The 21806-nt window shown below is 35.5% G+C and overlaps 1 protein-coding gene across 1 annotated transcript in view; it reads left to right on the top strand.

Moving 5' to 3' along the window:
* The first annotated feature begins 17888 nt into the window (after positions 1 to 17888).
* Positions 17889 to 21806, top strand: part of LOC145663055 (sialin-like) — a 149898-nt gene continuing 145980 nt past the window's right edge. Inside the window, exon 1 of the mRNA XM_081729217.1 lies at positions 17889 to 18194. Within this exon, the coding sequence (XP_081585343.1) occupies positions 18172 to 18194 (23 nt within the window). The 5' untranslated portion in view covers positions 17889 to 18171. The remainder of the gene's footprint in view (positions 18195 to 21806) is intronic.

The raw sequence follows: 21806 nt of genomic DNA on the forward strand, positions 1-21806 counted from the left end.
AACAGTTATAAACAAATATTCAGATCATGTCTTGCCCCTCCCTCCCCATTTTTAACGTCCAACCTGCACGAAGATTTCTTTCGTGCAACACAAGTGTAATGTTTTAATGCAGTGTATGCTATTTGTAAGTAGGCATCTCATATTTTAGTATGACTTTCAACATTGAAGCGAATAAGAACTACGACTGATTTTGCATTTCTTCTGGTTCTTTGTCAAAAACAAAGAAGATAACCAGATAAAAGACAGAGGTTAAAAAGGAACGCTCAGGTAATGAGGTCAATGCATGCACCTTACAAAGTTCAATGAATTCGATCTTGCTGTACAACAAACAAAACTGAGATTGGAGCTTGCAACATACGGTATGTATTCTGCAGTTGGTAACTCTGTTGTTGAGAGATGTTTCGGTAGTAGTTTCACTTGTGGCTACTACCAACTCACCGTTTCTCGACCTATAGTAATGTCACTCTGTGTGTGGGAGGGGGATCACTAGGGGAGCCTTTGAGCAAGGGGGCCTGGCCCCCCTTAGCCCTCAGTTGGCTCCGCCACTAACTCTTTAACCGTATATCTACGTTTGCACTCCTATATACGTTTGCAGAAAGTCCCGTATCGACTTGAACGCTTCTCGTATTTGATTTGATTCACCTGCTTGGTATACTGTATTTTGTATAAGAGATTTGGAAAGTTCAAATTTCCAGTGATGATAGATGGTTAGTATCAGGGTGGATTGATTTAAATCAGTCTGATTTAAATCCTGATTTAAATCAAGATTTAAATCACTTGATTTTTTAAATAAAAATCGTTGATTTAAATCAAATTCCGAAATAAAATAATTTAAAGTGAAAATAAGTAAAATCCCGTTTCTGTTGTGTTATTTCGGTTACGGAAGTTAATAATCATATACAGTGAGACTCAAATGTACAGTATGTACAGCATAGTATGAAAACAAGTGTCATGCACAGGATGATTAGGGAAAATCCCGTTTTGAACGCGTAATGGAGCAATCCTGCTTTCTTCTCTTCGTAACAATGGGTTTGGGTTTTTAAATCGTTAACTATTCCAACGGGGAAATCACCATCGATATTTAAGACGAAAATTCTTTCGTGTGCGCGTCTGCTTGTTTGTTCCCAGATAATAGGGCGTATTTAGAGGGGTCCTATTCCTCTCTCCGATTTTTTTTTTTTTTATTTAAGATTTATAACTTTAGGCGAAATTTATGTATTCCGTGCCTCAAGCTAGTTCCATTTTTTTTAAAATATGCCCCTACCAAATATCAGTAACTTTTGTGAAAAAGTGTCATTTTGATAAACGTTGCTGTACTTTTTCCTTAATGTTTAACCTTTTAAATTATATTACCTATTTTTATTCTATTAAAAGTCGAATCTTCATTATTCGATTAAAAAAGTACCAATAAACCTTTTTACTTCATTTTTTTCTTTTTCAAGACTGGAGGCATTGTAGAACATGTTACATATGCTTTCACACCTTTCTGCGTCAAGACATCAGTGTGTGATGACATCGTAAATTTAAAAAGATATTTTTTTGTTATGCCTATTATTCTTATTTTTTGGCGAGATTACATTTTGCATTCAAAAGACTGAAATTTTGCACACTCGTTCAGTGCACCCCTTAGTATTTTTCAATGTTTTCAGATATATGCGTGAAAACAGGGAGGTCCAGAGAGGAAAATGTAAAAAAAAAAGACATTTTTAACAAAACAGCTTTTTTCGCGATTCAGATGGAGACATATGAATTGTACCGTTTGAAAGGCTGTTCTATTCTGAAGAGAGTGATGAACGAACCATGATCCGACGATATTTAGGGATGTTTTAGGAAACTGTTAACTGAGATCCTGTTTTATACATGAATCTAGGGTATTTGGGGGATATTGTTTTTTGCGGGCTTACTTTTGCACCTAGAAAATTGAAATTTTGCACATTTATTCAATGCACCCCTTAGCAGTTTTCAGTGTTTCAGATCTCTACCGTAAAACAGGGGGTTGGTCCAGAGGGGTAAAAAGTAAAAAAAGGATATTTTTAACAGAAAATCCCTTTTTTTTTAGTGATTTTTCCGCCCCAGATACACGATGGAGACATTTGAATGGTACGATTCAAAATATTTTTTTATTCTGAAGAGAATAATGTACAAATTTTTATGTCTGAGGAAATTTTTATATTACATGCGGGTTATCTGGGGTATTGTGGGGATGTTCTTAGCGCATTGTTAAATATTTTCCCCGCCCTGACTATTCAAGATAGCTTGAAATTTTATACACACATTTAGTACACCCCTTAGTATTTCACAGTTGAATTTGAGATGTGTCCGTTAACACAAGGGAGTCCAGAGGGGATAAAAATTTGAAAAAAAAAATCAGAAAAATTCCATTTTCTTTCAAAATTTCCCACTTCAAGGACATGATAGGGAAATGTGAATGTCACCGTTTCAAAGGCTGTTCTATTCTGAAGAGAAAGAGGTATGAACCATGATCCTAGGATAAATAGGGATGATGATGTAGCTGCTTGACTGAAAGTTTATAATTTACCTTTAAAAAGAGCCATAATTTAAAAGGGTTAAGAAACATTGTTTGTGATTGATATAGGTTAACAACTGGGAATTAATTCAAAATTCAACCCTTATACTTTCACTTAAATGGCATAATTAGCAGTGGTGCCCACCCACCCCGCTTATGTCTATGACGCACCCCCCCCCCAATTGTCTATCCGTAGGTGTTCTTCCATGAAAAAAAATCTTCTTTTCGATTAATTTTACCCCCCCTCATCAAACATATTTACATAGATTTAACCCCCCCAAATATTTCAATGACGCAGTTTGCGTCATAGCCCCCCCCCCTTGTGGGCACCCCTGTAATTAGCATTTAATATTAATTCCTAATGCTTTCTCTTCAGTTCGCGACTTATAATTTACGAGGAGAAAGATTTGATTTAAATCAAAAAATCGATTTAAATCAAAAAAAATCAACAAAAATGATTTTTTTTTAAAAAAAATCATGATTTTTTTCCACCCTGGTTAGTATCGAGATTGAAGAATTTGTCACGAATGATGTCTATAAACACTTACACACATTGTCTGCAGATGGCAGAAGCAAACCTTGACTGTGCTGCCGTCTATTGCCAGTTACGTATATTACATGTAAAACAGCGAGCGATGTATGATACAGTAAAATCATGATTCATATTTTGCTATGCGTTTTATGGTTTAATGCCGATAAGATATGAGAATACTTTTCCATCATTTTGATTCTACGAGGAGCGTTTAAACAAAGCATTTTTCTGGAAAACTAGTAGCTGTATTTGCATGAACTTTTTACAACACATTAAGCTAACGGCGCCGACTCTCCAAAATTTGTTGAGTTGAGTTGATTTTAGTTTAGCGTCCCTTTTAACAGCGAGGCTAAATGAGACGTGGACCTACTGATTAACGTGGAATCCGAACCACATGAGCTCCCGCCGGGAATCGAACCCGGGTCTCCAAAATTTGTGTGGGTGTATACAGTATAATGGGACGTGTTATATGTTTTTAGGGGGTGTCGATATTTATCGATTGATTTCTTTAATTAAAATCTTTTATGAACAGTGTCATAAAGGGCTGTGTTTGATTCTATTCGCAACATAGTTCCATTTTTTAAAATTATTATTATTATGGGGACTGCTTTTGACTTGGCCAGAGACAGGCAGAGAAAGGAGTGTGTTGCTTGGTTGCGTTGCGCAAATACATTTGAAACAAACAATTGTGTTAATAGCGGTTAGAAGTTTTAACTTCCATCTCAATGTTTTAATTGCTTATTATTTTTTGATAATGGCAAGTGAGAAATATTTCTTTTATTTTGTTTCTATCAAACTAAAAATCCTGTGGGTATGGCGCACCTACAAGAATATTTGTGCGGTTGCTGGAGCCACGAAGCACCCACGTAGTCGGCGCCCATGCATTAAGCTACTTCGATAGGCGTCGAGTTCCCTGTATGAATTGCATTTTGGTTGCCTACGGCGGCTTGCATGTTATGACTCCTGAAGAACGCCTAACCCTAAAGCGTTAAGAATATCGAAAGTGTGAAAGTCGCAAACTAAGGCGACAGACAGATCAAGGTTGTTGTGAGATCCTATGACTGTAAGTGCATAATTTATTATAGGCCTACTGGCCGATATAAAAGAAAACGAAGAAAGCATAAAAAAAAAAAATTATTAGTTTAATATGTTGTTGGTTAAGATTAGAGAGCGGAATTCCATAACGTGAAATAAAAGTACGTGTCTGTTATGAAGATATTTATTGAAGTATACTAGAAAAATATATGAAATCTTTAAGTTTAACGTCTCACATTATACTCTTTGGGCTAAAGGAGGTGGATAATTAAAGCAAGTGAATGAGGATGAAAGAATTGGTGGAATGAACGTGTGGGAGGAAACGAGATTACTCTGAGAAAATCCAAGGACACGATGTTGTCCACCACAAACTTACTTGGCAGGGGGCCGAACCAGAGATACCACGCACCAAAGGTAAGCCCTCTGCCACTGAGCCACAGTGCCTCCTGAAGTATACTAGAAATATGGCTAGTCTAGTGTCAATTAATTGGTAACAATTGATGTATCGTATTGGTCTAGGGCAGTCATTTTCAACTGAATGATTTCTGACGTCACAGTTTGCTGCTCCTCTTTCCAGTAAACCATGCAGAGGAGGGGAGGAGCAGGCAAGGTACTTGGAGTTAAAAAATAAAGAGCAGTGGAGACAGGAGACCAAAATATCGATAGTTTTGTGAATTATTCTCCTAACACTTGTTTATTTCATTATGCTACCTTATCCCCTTCCCTCCTTTGCTCTAATGTTTCTCTCTGCTATTTCTCTGATTGTAAAATCGTATTCCTACGTCATTTGTTTACCAGTTTTTAAAAAAATTACTGGTCTATGGTATTGTAGCTGGCCGCAGGGGTGCCCACAGGAATGTTTTAGGGTATGGCTTTTTCCCATGAGATATTTAGGAAGTATCATTTTGCGTTGAAAATTGTAGACCTCTGTTCATGAAAACCTAGAAGTAGAAGAGAAAGGGTTTTGTGTTTCTCGATATAAAAATAAGCAGAGTTGGCCACAGAATGGTTCCAGAAAAAAAGTGCATCAGGGAACTTCTGTCGTAGAAGAAGTGATGATGATCGATCAACAAAGAAAAACTTCATAGAAAATATAAAGGAGAGGATCATGTGCATTAGTAGTGACTGAAAGAATACAAGAAGATAGAGAGGAATTTCATAAGCAATTGGAGCTCAACGGATATGATAAAGGAAAGCTAAAGATAGAAAGGATAAGAAGATAGGATCAGAATAGTAAGGAGGAAGATAGGAAAGCGGGAGATGGAGGGGAAGCAAAAAAGCCCTATTGGGGAATAAAAAGTATGAGGGAAGATACGGAGATAAGAGATCACTAAAGATAATAGGGAACGTTTCTACGTACAGGAAAAGGAGTAAGAGATTACTGGATGTGTTACGCATGAGGAAGAAGAAAGGAGGGAAGGAGGAAAGACGAGAGAAACTGATGGAAATAAGAAGAGTGGTTTACAAGATAAAGTGTAGCGAATGCAAGAGTTTTATACTGGTGAAACTGAGAAGAAACTAAAAGAGCGGTTAAAACAACACAAAGATGACGCAAAATTACAGAGAGAAAGAAATGCAATTTTTAAGCATGTAAGGAACACGTGACGTAATATTAATTGGTGTGAGATTGAAGTGTTAGGACGGAAAAAAGTACGTTGATAACAGTGGAAGGATTTATTGAAAAAGAGCAGGGCTGTGTTATAAATTGGAATGCATTACTTAAAATTGACAAAAAATGGGGCAAGTTATTGGAAAGACTTAATTTGGAGCTTATTTTTCTGACGGACCAGGAGGGAAGGGGACTTACGGTGTTTAATTTCACTTTGGTTAACGTTTGTTATGATTGGCTGAGTCCGTTCTGACAAGCCAATTAGCGTTCAGAACGAGTTTCTAGAGCCGCAGTGGTTCAGTGTTAAAGAGTTCACCTCTGCTGCATGGGGTCCTTGGTTCGGTCCCAGCTCCCAGTGAAGTTTGTGGTAGACAAACACCATATGCGTGGATTGTTTCGGGGTTCTCCCTTTTCCACCCACATTCATTCCACCATTTCATTTATTTCTCATCATCACTCTCTCCTTTAGCCTAGTCGATAAAAAACAACGATAAACAACCAGTTTCTGGGATACTGTTAATTAGGTGCAACTCACTCTTGTTTTTAGGGGCCGCGGAGGGTCAGTGGTAGAGCGTTCACCTCTGCTGCATGAGGTCTCGGGTTCAAACCCTACTCCCTCCAAGTGAACTTTGTGGTGGACAAACACCGTGTTCGTGGGTTTTCTCGCGGTTCTCCCGTTTCCTCCCATTATCTTCATTCCACCATTTCATTCATTTCTCATCTTCACCGTTTCCTTTAGCCTAACCGGCATAACCGTGGGACGTAAAACTCAAAGATTTCATTTCATTTTTCTTTTGTTTTTACAATGTCTGATGAAGCCAATATGTTCAGTTAGTTGACGGAACTTTTTACATAATTATAATTTATAAAAAGAAAAAATAAGCGTTATTTTGTTCAGTGATTTCTTTTCTAGTTTGAGTTATTTAGGAAAGCAAAGCTAATATGAACCAATTAGTTATTTAATTATTTTTACTTCAATTTAGTTATTTTATCTATCTTTATCATTGTTTTTATTTTCTTTTAAAATTACCTACTATTATGTAGTTAGAGTCTGATTTATGGGTGCACCTGCACGTGCACCCTCTTCGTTATAAGTATATACTATCTAAAATGAGAAGCTAGCCGTGAAAATAGCAAGACTTTCATAAGGATTCTGTACGATACAAGTATCCATCATGTTCCAAGGGTCCATGATTAAAGAGATTCCTCAGCTAAAGAAGCAAGCTAATTATATACTGAAAATTATACCGATACAAAGCGGCCTTGGCTCAGTTGGTACAGCGTTGACTTTGCATTCGAAAAGTCGTGGGTTCAATTCCCGAGACAAAACACTTATCATTTCCAGGACAATTCCTCTTTCACACAACAGATGCCTAAAGATATTTAAAACAATTCAAATTTAATACAAATGAACTGGTAGTTATTGGTGAACCCCCCGTCAGAAAATTCTGAATCCGATCTTGTATAATCCTTCTTAATGAGCATTTCTATATATTTCTCGTTTAATATGTGTATATTTTATGTATTTTCATATTGCATAAAACTTACTTTGTTAATCGTAGATTGTTTGAATTAAATTATTTATAACGCACGCTTTCTTTAGTTGTCGATGTAGTTAGTGAATATAATTGGCTTAGTGACGGAGATTACAATGATTCCCAGATGAATTTCCAATTCTTACTTTAAAAAAATAGTTTTTGACAATTTTTAGTGCGATTCGAACTTAGAACATTATAAGAACATTTAACGTCATTAACAAAGGGTATTTACTATAATTTTAGTGTAAACAATGCAACTTTGAACAGGCTATTCGTCTTAATGGCCGAGTCATTTTGGTTACAACTCCTACTATAATTACTGAACCCATTAAAACCCAAGAATAATTTCAGTGATAAAGTCGACATGTCTCTATAGCCGCGACTCTAATGATGTAGTACCATCAAGTGCTAATTAGAAAAATCTGGAATCAAGGTCATAAACAGTGTATACTCATCAGAAAACGTTATGCAACTTCAATCTTGGAATAATGACAAGACGTAATCAACCGTAATCAACGCAATACGACAACCCATTTAATACCTTGATGCACCTGCATTTACATTGTTCTGCCATGCTCCTAGAAAGTGCACGTTATCATTATATAATACACGGCTCATATCCATATCGCTGTTAGTAGTCGTTCTAAACAGAAAATTCTTTTTCAAATACTAACCAGATTAGTGTATATTTTCCATATTAATCAAATCAGAAAACTAATAATTTCTAAGGAGAAATTCCTCCCGAACGGGAACATCTCTCAGAGTGACATAATAGTGATGTTAGTTATTATTTCGAAACTAATTTAATTGCAATACTTAAATAGCAACGTTCGATAACTGACCTTGTCTTCAGGTTCTCAATATTTTGGGTCCTACTTACAGCGAAGATGAAATATTCATGCACTTGTTCAATTAAATAGTTTTATGCATTTCCTGTCTTGTACAGATGGTGATCAGAAAAATGGAAACACCTGAACAAAATTGCAACTTACCAGATTAATATGGTGTCGAGCCACCTTTCGCCTTCAGAACAACCTTGATGCGACGTGGGATGGAGGCATAGAGGTCGTGAATGGTAGCAAGTGGAATTTTACACCATTCCTTGTGCAGGGCATCGGACAGTTCTGTGAGAGAGGATGGAGGTGAAAATCGTCGCCGGAGTCGTGTTTCCAAGACGGCAGAGATGTTCAATTATGTTGAGATCTGGGGATTGGGCGGGCCAGGGGAGGTGTTGAACTTCATCCCGATGTTCCTCAAACCACGCTGCAACAACGCCAGCTGTGTGAATGGGTGCATTATCATTGTGGAAGATAGCGTCATTGTCCGGGAACAACATCCGGACCATAGGATGCAAGTAGTCTCCTAAAATTGCGACATAATCGTTGGCAGTGATTCGTCCGCTAAGTGTGACCACAAGACCCAATGAAAACCATGCATGATATGGCGGCCCACAGCATCACCGAGCAGCCGCCATGTTTCACAGTTGGGTGGAGACACTGCAGATCATAAGCTTCTTTGGGCGTTCTCCACACATAAACACGGCCCGTGGTTGGGAATAGGGTAAAGGATGACTCATCCGATCAGATCACACGTTTCCAGTCCACAACGGTCCAAGTTGCATGGTCGCGGCACCATTTGCGGCGTGCGAAAGCGTTATGGTCCCTGATGAGCGGTTTGGCCCGTGCAACACGACCACGTAAGTTCATGTCATGTAATTCACGGCGGACTGTGATTGTCGAAACAGGGTGGGGGAGGTGCTGATTGAGTTCCTCCGTCACTTGCTCAGCAGTGGCACGACGGTTCTGCGTGACAATGCGCTTTAATACCCGGCGTGACCTGTCACTCATGATTTTCTTCCGCCCACTGTTCCGCTTCCCCGATGTGGTTTTCCCGTGTGTTGTGTAGGCCGTCATCACCTTCGACACTGTCCCACGCGACACACCTAACACAGTAGCCACTGCCGTCACACTCACTCCACATAACCGCGCACCAACAATTTACCCTCTTTGAAAATCTGAGAGGTCTCCCATTTTACACTACCTCCGTCTGCTGCAGCCACTGGACACTGCTGTTCCACTGCGTCTGACGTAGTATGGAGACCGACCTAACACACCACCACCAGCGGTCCGGCGCTGCGGGCGCCACGACACCACTACCAACCCATACATCTGACGTGTTGCTAACTACAGGTGTTTCCATTTCTCTGATCACCATCTGTATCTCTTCTAAATCAAAACTACAAAGTTTAATATATTACTTCTTATGTTAGTTGTTAACTCAAATTAAATATTTTCTATAAATTTTGTATGTAACCGGTGGCTCAGTGGTAGAGTGTTCACCTCTGTTGCATAGGGTGCTTGGTTCGGTCCCAGCCCACGCCAAGTTAGCTTACTGGTGAACAAACACTGTGTGCGTGGGTTTTCTCGGGGGTCTTCCGTTTCCTCCCACTTTCTTCATTCTACCATTTCATACTATTTCTCATCATCACAATCTCTTTTAGACTTGCCGGCATAACTATGGGACGTAAAACTTAAAGATGTCATTTCATTTCCGATTTGATTTTGTTAAGAATATCAGATATGTACGTACCATACGTCACCTATTCAAATTGGTAATTTTCTGCCACAGATCAAGAATACAACATAGCTACGTTATACAGCTTGGAACAAGGAAAAATGTAACAACCTAGAATCCATAAACGTACAAAAAATAATGAAGAAAATAAGAAATAAAACTAGTGAAGACAGTAGAGAGGATCACGCGAAATATTTCTATGTATGGGATGTAGATAGCCACCGTTAAAGTCATCGTTATCCATTAAGATGTTAACGGATTCACTCCGCTAACAAACTCGACTGAGATAATCGCTCAGGATATCTATTGCGTAAAAACAAAATCCAATAATTCGCTTACATGCATGGGATAAGGGACAGCTACCGCCAAAGCCGCCGTTAGCCATTAAGTTGAAAACGAGCTCGGCCGGGAAAATCCCTCTAGCTATCTATTGCAAAAAAAAAAAAAAAAGAAAAAAAGAAAGAAAAGAAAACAATTTAAAAAATCGCCTACATATTATGGATATGATATATATAGCCAACGTTACCCGTTAATATGTTAACTAATTGACTCTATTAACCAACTCAGCCGATATAATAGTTCTAGCTGTCTATTGAAAAAAAACTAATTGAAAAATCACCTGCATGTTACGGATATGAGTTATAGATAGTCATCGTTACCCATTAAGATGTTAACGGATTGTCTCTATTAACGAATATTTAAATAACGAATATTCTACAATCATTATTAGAAAAAGAATATTCGAAAATCTATTGTTTGAATAACGAATATCCGAAGATTCATCATTACAATAAAATATGTTCTACAATTCATTATTCGAATAACGAATATCGAAAGATTCATTATTCGAATAACTAATATTCAAATATATATTCGAATAATGAATATGCAACGATCCATTTTTCGAATAACAAATACTCAAAGATACATTCTTCGAATAAAAAAAATATTCAACAGTTTATCATTAGAATAACAAAGATACAACAATCTATTAGTCGAATAACGAATATCCGAAGTTCTGTAATTTGAAAAACGAATATTCGAATATCGATTGTTCAAATAAGGAATGTTCAAATATCCACCAATATTCCAAGATCTATTATTAGAATAACGAATATACAAAGAAATAATACTCGAATAATGAATATTCGAAGATCCATAATTAGTATAACGGCTTCAATATTAAATTATTCGAATAATGAATATTCGATACCTATTATTACAATAACGAATTCTCGAACAATCAACATTTAAATAACAAATATTCTACAATTCTTAACTCCAGTAACCAGTGTTCGAAGATGCATAATTAGAATAACGAATATTCTATTATTCTAGTAACGAATATTCAATTCCGTTAGCCATTATGTTGTTAACGGATTAACTCCATTAAAGAACTCGGCCGAAGAAAAACGCTCTAAATATCTATTGCAAGAAAAACAGAATTAAAGAATTTGATTACATGTGTGCGATATGGACTATAGATAAACTCCCTTAATATTGCCTTTAAGTGTTAAGATGCTACGGCTCGGCTTTATTAACGAATTAGATCGAAATAATCGCTTCAGCTATTTCAAAAAATAAAACTAAAAAATTGCATTTGTTCAAGAGTTATCGTGTAGAACAACGAGTATACTAATAACACAATCCTAAAAATCTCACTGTTTGATCCTAACAGAATGAAAAATTGCATAGTTCGGTACATGTAATATAGCATGAAACGAGGCATTACATAATTACTTGAATAATTATTGTGCTATTATTTGAATATCCGAGTATTGACTTCTAATATTTGAATAACAAATATTCAAAGATTCATTATTCAAATAACTAATATTCAAAGATCCATTACTAGAATAACGAATATTCAAAATCAATCATTTGAATATAGATATAAGATCCATTATTCCAGTAATAAATATTCAACAATTCTTCACAAGAATAATGAATATTTAACAATTTCTCATTCTAATAATAAATGTTCGAAGATCTATTCTTTTAGAAACGAATATTGGAAAATCCAATAATAGAATAAAAATATTAAAAAGAAAAATTACTCGAATAATGAATATTTAAAAATCCATAACTAGAATAACGAATATGCCACAATCCATTATTTAAATAACAAATATTCGATTATGAATAATTGGAATAACGAATATGCGAAGATCCAGTATTCGAATAACGCGTATTCAAAGATACACAATTTGAATAACGAATATTAAAGAATCCATAATTAGAATAATGAATATTTTACAATACACTAGTCAAAGATCCATTTTTCGATAACAAATATTCGAAGATCCATCATTGGAATAAAGAATATTTGAAAATATATTATTTGCGAAAAGAATATCGGAAGATGTATCATTAGAATAAAACATATTCTACAACTTGTTATTCGAATAACGAATATTCAATGATCAATTATTTCAATAAAAATATTCAAAGATCCATTATTCGAATAACAAATACTCAACAGTCCATAATTAGAATAAGGAATATTCAACAATCAATTATTCAAATAACGAATATTCGAAGTTCTATTATTTCAAAAACCATTCAATTATTAGAATTGCAAATATTCAAAGAATCATTATTCGAATAACAAACTTTGAAAGACTCATCATTAGAATAACGACTTGAATATTACTTTATTCGTACAACAATTATTCGATATCCATTATTAGAACAACAAATATAAGAAAATCCTTAATCAGAATAACGAATATTCTACAATCCATAATTTGGATAAAGAGTATTCGATTATGCAATATTAGAATTATGAATATTCGAAAATCCATTGTTTGAATAATGAGTATAAAAAGATCCATGATTTGAGTAACAAATATCCAAAGATTCATCATTAGAATAATAAATATTGGAAGATTCATCATTAGAAAAACGAATATTCTACTACTCATTATACAAATGACAAATATTCAACAACCTATTATTCGATAACGAATATTCAAATTTCCATTTTTAGAATAACGTATAATCAGCGATCAACTATTTAAATAACGAATAATCTACAATCATCATTAGAAAAAAGATTATCCGAAAATCTATTATTTCATTAACGAATATCCGAAGATTCATCATTAGAATAAAATATATTCTACAGCTTATTATTGAAATAACGAATATTGAAAGAATCATTATGCGAATAACTAATATTCAAATATGCATTACTCTAATAACAAATATTCAACGATCCATTATTCGAATAACAAATACTCAAAGATCCATTATTCGAATAACAAATATTCAACAGTCCATCTTAGAATAACAAATATACAACAATCTATTATTCGAATAACGAAGATCGATTGAAAATCTATCATTTGAAAAATCAGTATTCGAAGATCGATTGTCTGAATAAGGGATTCGAAGATTCGTTATTAGAATAACGACTTCAATATTCAAATATTCGAATAATGAATATTCAATATCTATTATTACAATAAAGAATTCTTGAAAATATAACATTAGAATAACGAATATTCTATAATTCATAATTCCAATGAACAATTGTCCAAAAATGCATAATTAGAATAACGAATATTCAAAGATCTGTTATTCGAATAACGAATATTCAATAGTCCATATAAGAATAAAGAATATTGAAAGATCCATTATTTGAATAATAAGAACGAATATATCCATTATTCGGGTAGCGTCAAAATTCCATTATTTGAATAAAGAATATTGAAAGATCCATTCTTCGAATAACGAGTACTCTGAAATCCATTATTAGAATGAAGAATATTTAAAGTTACGTTACTCGAATAACGAATATACAAATACCCATTATTAGAATAGTGAATATTTAAAGATCCATTATTCAAATAACGAGTACTCAAAGGTCCGTTATTCCAATAAGAATATTGAAAGATTCATTATTGTAATTACGAATATTCGAAGATCCATCATTAGGATAACGAATATTTTACAGATCGTTGTTGGAATGACGAATATTCATCAATCCAATATACGAAGTTCAATAATTAGAATAATCAACGATCCATTATTCGAATAACACATATTCTACGAATAAACAAACGAGAAACTGACCACGTAACAGAAAGACTGGATGATTCTTTGCACAACACGTAGAAAAATTATAAGGGATGTTCTCATAAAATAGCATTTGTTACCTGTTATAATAAGTTCAAGACTCAGGGTAACATAGCTACAAAATACAAATTTTCATAGATGACGCTAATAGCTATAGGCGGGTGTTCTGCTAGTTGTCAGATAAAATAGAATATTGATGTCCATAGGATTTTTTGCAGGTGGGGAGGACTTGTATTATATTGTGTTCTTTTTCTAAAATTATTCCTGACATTTTGTCAAGATTCTGGAGATCGGGTGAGCAACATAGAACAGTTCAAGCGCATTTCCCCCTTCCCCCTTTAAGATTCAATTTTCGTAAAACTCCGCAAGTATACAAGCGTTTCGTTCCGAAGTTGTGAGCCGTGAAATGAGAGATTTGGACTTAAGTAAAATGTTCGTGAAACAATTTTAATAAAGATTTACTTAAAAATCAATCAAAGAAGACTTCTTTTCGCAATTGGGAAACTTATATTAGCAATATTTAATTTAGAAGTGTTAAATTTATATGTAATGCAAATTCATTTTGAAAAAGCAAGGAACATTTAACGAATTTTGAACAAGAAATTAGTAAAATCACTAAAATACTAGTTTAGAAGAAAACACAAAAATTATTTCATTGTACACATTAATGGGCTAAATTCAAAAGCACTTAATACCATTAAAATGTACTGCATGCGTTTGCGAGAATATAATTCTAAATAAAAAATGGATGGTCAGCTTTCAATTTAAAAAATGCAGATGGATATGTAAGTATGTAACGAATCTGTCCCCCCTCTCTCTCTCTATGTCTATGGCCTATGGAACACGAAGGTTTAATGCCGCATCCACAAAAGCTCTCCATTGACTTCTGACCTTAGCCAACTGCATCCAGTTTCTACTTTGTATTTCTTTAAATTGTAAATTAAACTTTAATAAAGAATAAAAATACATACTCTGGTCAGAAAAATAATAATTATTTAAAATTTGTATTCCTATTTCTGCGAGATCCATCTTAATAGTGTCCTCCCATCTGCGTCTAGGTCTTTCTAATGGTCGTTTTTCGATTGGACTTCCAATTAAGAATTTGAAAGCGTTCCTACTTTCTTCCATTCTGGCTACATGACCTGTCCACCTGAGCCTTCTAGAGTAGACTTGTAAAGTCTTGTTTGGTAAAAGGTATAAATTATACAATTCTTTGATTATAAAGATTTCGCCATTCTCCATTCCCGTTCTTCTTGAGTCCAAATATTCATCTCAGGATCTTGTTCTCAAATACATTGAAATGAAATCTTTAAGTTTTTACGTCCTACGGTTACGCCGGCTAGGCTAAAGGAGACGGTGATGATGAGAAACGAATGAAATAGTGGAATAAGGAAAGTAGAAGGAAACGGGAGTACTGAAAAAACCCATGCACGTGGTATTTGTCCACCATAAAGCTCACTCTCAAATACTTTGTCTACGTTCTTTCCTCATAGTAAGAGACCATGTTTCGCATAATTGACGATATATAGAAATGTCATTTAGAATATCTTAACATTTTATTTTATTTTCTTCCTTCTTTTTTCTTTTTCTTTCTCTTTTCTTTTTTTTTTTTTTTTTTTTTTTCGTTAGTAAGTTATCAAGAATAGTTACGTTTTAGGGTTGGTTAAGTGCAAAATTGTATATATGTATGTATTGAGCATGGCTGTACTGATTCTGTTTTAGGAAAATAAATATTTGTGACGTTGTTATTTATTCTTGACCAATTCATCGCATGAAGCTACTGTCTTACAGATTATGATGTTCTTTCACAATCCTTTAAAACTAGATGCTTCGTGGCGTTAGTCACACTTTACTGTATATCTCTGATTCCCTCTCACATAGAACAAAGAGATGGCAGCAAACCGTGCATTGATGTAGTGACAGGCAAACAAGGCACGGTCGGTGATTTTGCAGATACATTTCTCTTGGATTCATAATAGACTGAAATAGTAGTGACGTCATTTCGTCTACGTTACCATGGGGATCGCCATTTTGTTTTCTACACAAACGTGAGTTGAAGTATGAGGTGTTGTGTAGTTTCATGTGCATTTGAACAATGTCTGTGAAATTATTTAGAATGTTCAAATACTTTGAGGACGAAGTGAAGTTGGTGGAAAAAGGTACAACAAGAAACAACTAGTCATGAGTGATTCTGCACATATTTTTAAACAACTGTTAAAACAGTAATTCTTCGTGCTTGGAATACTGTATTTAATATCGATACCACTGAGTGAAAAATTTTAACTTACAGTGAATAAGGTGGATGCACTTTGACAGATATTGTAAATATCAAAATGAAAAAAATAAAATAAAATAAAATAAAATAAAATAAACAAAAGTACGATATGAAAAAGAACATTTCCGAGGGAATGTAAACTTGTACTTATTTTATTTTAATGCTTGTCAATATAGGCCTATAATTTTCTCTCTATGAAACTAAATATTACTTACCTAATTGTTTTTTCCATCTCTTTTTTCTGCTTCATTCATGGGAAATGTAAAAAATCGCTATCGCTATAATGTTTACAATCAGGTACATAACACCTAACAATTTTTGCGTTATTTCTCAGCCTTTGCTCGTGTTTGTATAGAAAATAAAATGGCGATCACCATAGCAACGAAAAGGATGTGACGTCACACTATTTCAGTCTATTAGCAGAACACTCCCAAGCTTTTTTTTTTTTAATCCATTCCACCTACAAACTCCCCTCTTTTGCTCAGCCTGTTCTCTTTCTCTCGCCTCTGATCGTAAAAGTCAGCTACTACATCTTACTTCCGGGGAGTTGTAAATGAGTCTATTCCTTCACAATATAGTGTAATATGCGGTCAATACTTTTTCAATAGTACAGTATATTTTTTTTAAATATAACTAGTAGGAAATTTATATAGATATTCTATAGTGGACTTAATTTATTTGATTTTTTTTTTTTGCAATATTTTAAGAATATGAAATAGTTGGTAGATGAATAAAAATATAATTAAAAAAAAAGAAAAGAAAAACAACTGAAATTAAATCTTTTGGATTAATGTCCCACGATTATGCCTGTTAGGCTAAGGGAGACGATGATTAAAGCAAGTGATTGATGATGGGAGAATTGGTGGAATGCGAAGGTGGGAGGAAACGGGAGTACTTGAGAAAGCCCACGGACACGATGAAAAGAAAAAGAAATTATGATGATAAATGAGGCGTACATCTGTAACCAAGATGAGCTCTGAACAGAGTGATGTCCCGGAAATCGAACCCGGTCTCCACCAGGGCCGTGCCATGGGGGAGGGGCGAGCGAGGCGACGGCCCCGGGCGCCGAAGTAAGGGGGCAAAAGAAAGGAAAAATTACTTGGAATATATGTATGGGGGCGCCGTCGTATACTTTCGCCCCGGGCGCTGATTTTCCACGGCACGGCCCTGGTCTCCATACAAAAGGGGGCCATACTAACCAGTTAGCCACGAGGGACCCTGGCCATCGTGACGTGATAAGCATATAGTAATAAGAATCTTTTTATAAGTAGATCCCACCTCGCACCAAGTGAGCTTTGGGGTAGACAAACACTGTGTGCATGGGTTTTCTCGGGGCTCTCCCGTTTCCTCCCACTTTCTTCATTCCACTATTTCATTCATTTCTCGATCATCACCGTTTCCTTTAGCCTAGCCGGTTCAATCGTGGGACGTAAAACTCAAAGATTTCATTTCACTTCATTTTTGTAAATAAATATTTCTGGTTGAATTATAACACACTAAATTGTACGATATTTTCAAATGAATGTGCAAGAAGTTAAGACCGGGTTATTACGCATCCATGAGCAGCTACATGTCAATATTCCTAATTCGAATTGCATTATATGGAGATAAGTACTCTCATTGATAGAATCCCCCATAAGCTCACCTGAATGAGTTACGCAATTGCCATGGCGCTACTAACGCCGCGATGCGACAAGCATCAGTACTAATCTCGTTACAGAAAAAAACAGTGAAATGGCGAAAGTGACCGGTCGGCTGCTGTTCGCAGATCGTCTCACGTCATTCTGCCCTGTTCGCATGTGTGAAGATTGTTGTTGCGTTTGATAATGCTAGAAGCCGAGGCAGGAAATGCTCTTGTACTCGGACACATCACAGCCTCGAGGCATAGAGGAAACCGTGAGTGATGCTTTATCCACAGAACGATTAGGTAAAAGGTGAAACCAGCTGCAAGTGGACGCAGATCAATAGAAGCGACACACGACGGAACACAACTCAACCGGCATGGATGAATGCGACGCTGAGAGGTAGGTCACTAGGTGATTGCCATAAATATATTTGTACCTGACATACTATTTCTGAAACGGAAAGTGAAACATCATGAATTAGCCCTTGTTCTAATCTGCACACAAAGTGAAGAGATGCTTTTCATTTAGCATATTGACATAATTACATAGTGTTGTATATTTCGAATAATATATATGCATCTGCAATTTTGATATTCAAATTAATAATACGTTTTTTGCATTTGGGTGGGAAGTTATTTATAACATAAGCTGATGATATGTGACGGATGAGAAAACAATCATAAAACCAGAGGTGGTCCGCGAAGTTTCGGTACATGTAGCCGGGTTCGAATCCCAGTGTGGGCCATTTTATGTTTATAGCCGGTTATATAAGCATTAAGCCTGCTTACTTATTTTTTTATTTATAACACTGCAAGCTTTCGTTATACGTGTTTTATATATTATCAAGTGCATTAAGTTACGAATATTGATTTTTTTTTCTTGGCAGTCATCAACACAGAAGTCTGACATTATTATATGACCCTTGATATTCTAGCTTGGAATTTTAATCAATAATATAGAGGTTTTTTGAGACATTTTGTACTAGATATTGTCTCGACTGAAGTACATTTTTGCATATGGTATATTAATGGAGAGATTTCAATAATATAATATTTTAATATAATTTTTTAATAAATTAATTTCTGAGAGCGTGAAAATATTAACGTTCCATATAATTTTTGTCCTTAATTTTCAAATCAAGTAATCTACCATGTCCCATGGTTGCAGTAACGTGCGCAGAATTTCGTAGAGCCGTGGGTGGGAGGTTCAAAACCCCTCAAGTTCATATCATTTCAGGCGTTTATACACATATTGTAATATGATAAATTTGTTTTTGCATAATAACTTGATCGAGTGGGGGAGGGGGTTGAAAACCTGGACGAACTCTGCGTACACCACTGTATTGTTGGGGATGGGATGAAGAAGACTAATTGTAAATATAAGTGAATGACTATGAAATAATGTGTATGGGGGGAGGGGGCGGTGATGCTATAATCCCTTTATCTTGGAAATGAGATAGTCTTGTGGGAAGCGGCGTATGCGAGGGTTGATCTAACATAGTGATCTGGTCTGTGCACCTGGCAGCTGCACCATGTTCAAGCTGTAATGGTGGTGTGGGAGCCGACGTTGACAGCACGTTCCGTCCTTCATAACGTCCATGTAGCATAAAGACTCAAAATGCAAGATTCAAACTGAGAGTTGAATCCTGAAGAAGACTATAGTTAGTTTTCATTACGAACTTGGATATCCTGGAATTGGCCCTAGGATCCTTCTATGAGTGAGTAATTACTTCAGCAGCACTAAAAGACATATTTCCGCTTTTTTTTTTTAATACCAACTTATATACAGGTGTGAACGCCCTACTGTAGTCACCGTACCCTTCTAATAGTGTATCCTGATGAACATCTACAAGGAAGGGGGATTCCTTCCTGAAATTCAATAATTTGAATTAAGTTTCCAGGCACAAGCTAGAATTTTTTAAATTTAATTCTTCAATATTTTATTTTACTAATTTCCATCTTGTAAACATAGGATCTACCTGTTATATCCAGAGATGAAGTGGGTTGTGGGTCAACAGGGCGTGATCCACTACTCATCGTGACCCATCGACCCACTCTGCTCAGTGCATTGTAGACAGACAGTATGTTCTGAACACTGATGAATTTGTCTGCGATTTACTTTTAAGGCCTTCATTTTTCTTCTTCATTTTTCATTTGTTTCTCTTTATTTATCTGAGATGAGTATATCTAAGTGAAAAAAGAACTTCAGGCACTTTTGGATATTGATATTTGTAATTGTAATAATAGCAATAGGACTTACCACTTGGCTTTCGAGAGAGAGTCGAATTTTACACTTCTTTCTTTTCTTTACGTTGGCATACTTTACCTTTATTTGAGACTTCCAAATTTCATCATATTTTCCGCTGAAAAGTATCTTTAATTCAACAAGACAATAATTATATATGATAATTAAATTGAAATTCATCGTAATATGGCCCAAACACTTTATCATTTTATATCGTGAAGATGTTTGAGCAATTGACCGTAAAAATTCAACTTCGAACTGCATTTTATTACAAGTGTAAACTCTTTATTCAGTGGAGAGGAGGGTGTGGATCATTAGTCAGAGTTATGACGATGGGTTGTGGTGAGTCGGAGTGGGTCATGATGGATGGGGGGGTCAGAATGTGTAACAGTGGGTCATGCGTCAAATTTTCATTGACCCACGCCATTTCTGGTTATTTCATGATATATGTTTAGCAAACTACAAAAGTACTTTTGTCGCTGTAAACTGGTCTGGGTGAACACTGAGGTGGTACGTAGCACACAAATCAGTCTCTGGCTGATTCTTTGCACATCCTTACATGCTGAGCTTACTCGGGTTTTATTAGAGTATAATATACTTGTGCTGTGATTGATCGCCCACTGCGAGTTCATCCAAATTTCCAGAACGAAATCGACTAAATCCTCTTTTGACTGTTGCTTTTCATAGTACATCTTGCCAATAAATGGCACAAATTCTTCACAAGCCTACGCAAAATTTGCGCCTTTACCGAAATAAAATTGTAGGACTGTTTTGCGGAAAGTTACTCATCTTCACGGCATAATATGTTCCATCTGGTTACTATAAAAATTCCAACACTTTTCGTACACCTAGAAGCTTTAGCTGTCAAATGACGTTAAACCTGACTCGCTACGACGCATATTCTGAGATTTGAGACACTAACGCCATCTTGTGCGCCAAAGACTCTATATCTTTTTGGATAATCTGATATATTATTTCCAAATGTACCTACGAGCGGTTCACTGCTAATGGAAACTTTCGGAGTGCATGATAAAGGATTTGAACCCAGACCATGGAGTTTAGAGTGGCCAAAAGTAATGTATACGATTATTGAGAGGATAATATAGCCCAGTGGTTCTCAAACTTGTTGTTACCGCGACCCACATAAAATATTAAAAAGTATTTTGTGGCCCACCTAATTTTATTCAAATACACATTGTGATTCTACGAAATGGCGTATTTCAAACCAATTGAATTTTGTAAATCATACCTATTTCTAATTTTTCCATAGAAATGTAACACTAGTCCCAAAGCAATGCCCTACCCCGTGACAAATTTTGACTATAAAAAAAACTATTTTTTTACATCCTAATCCACCATCTCTACTGACTGTAAAACAGGCCAGATCTCTGAAAAGGAAAAAACATCTCGCGACCCACACTTTGAGAAACTCTGAAGCTTATAGGCCGTTTTATAGCTATGTTTATCAACAGTCTGCAATTCATTTTCGCTAGAAATATTAATTAATTGTTATGATGTAATGTACAGGTATTTGCGCATTATTAAACGTTTAGTTTGTGGTTGTTGAGTTGTATAAAGAAGACAGCTCTTGCGGATCAAGTAAGTGGAGACGGAAAAAAAAGGGACCAATGAAATAAATTAGAACATTGATATAATTACTACTTCGTATAATGTATAGAAACGTGTCCTTGAAAATATGGTTATGTAATTACGTGTACAGGGATACACACACGTTTAATTGTTAACCATTGTTTAGCTATTGTTATT

The sequence above is a fragment of the Thermobia domestica genome, chromosome 10 (genome assembly GCF_964235325.1).
Source record: "Thermobia domestica chromosome 10, izTheDome1.hap1.1, whole genome shotgun sequence".
In the NCBI taxonomy this organism is placed as follows: domain Eukaryota; kingdom Metazoa; phylum Arthropoda; class Insecta; order Zygentoma; family Lepismatidae; genus Thermobia; species Thermobia domestica.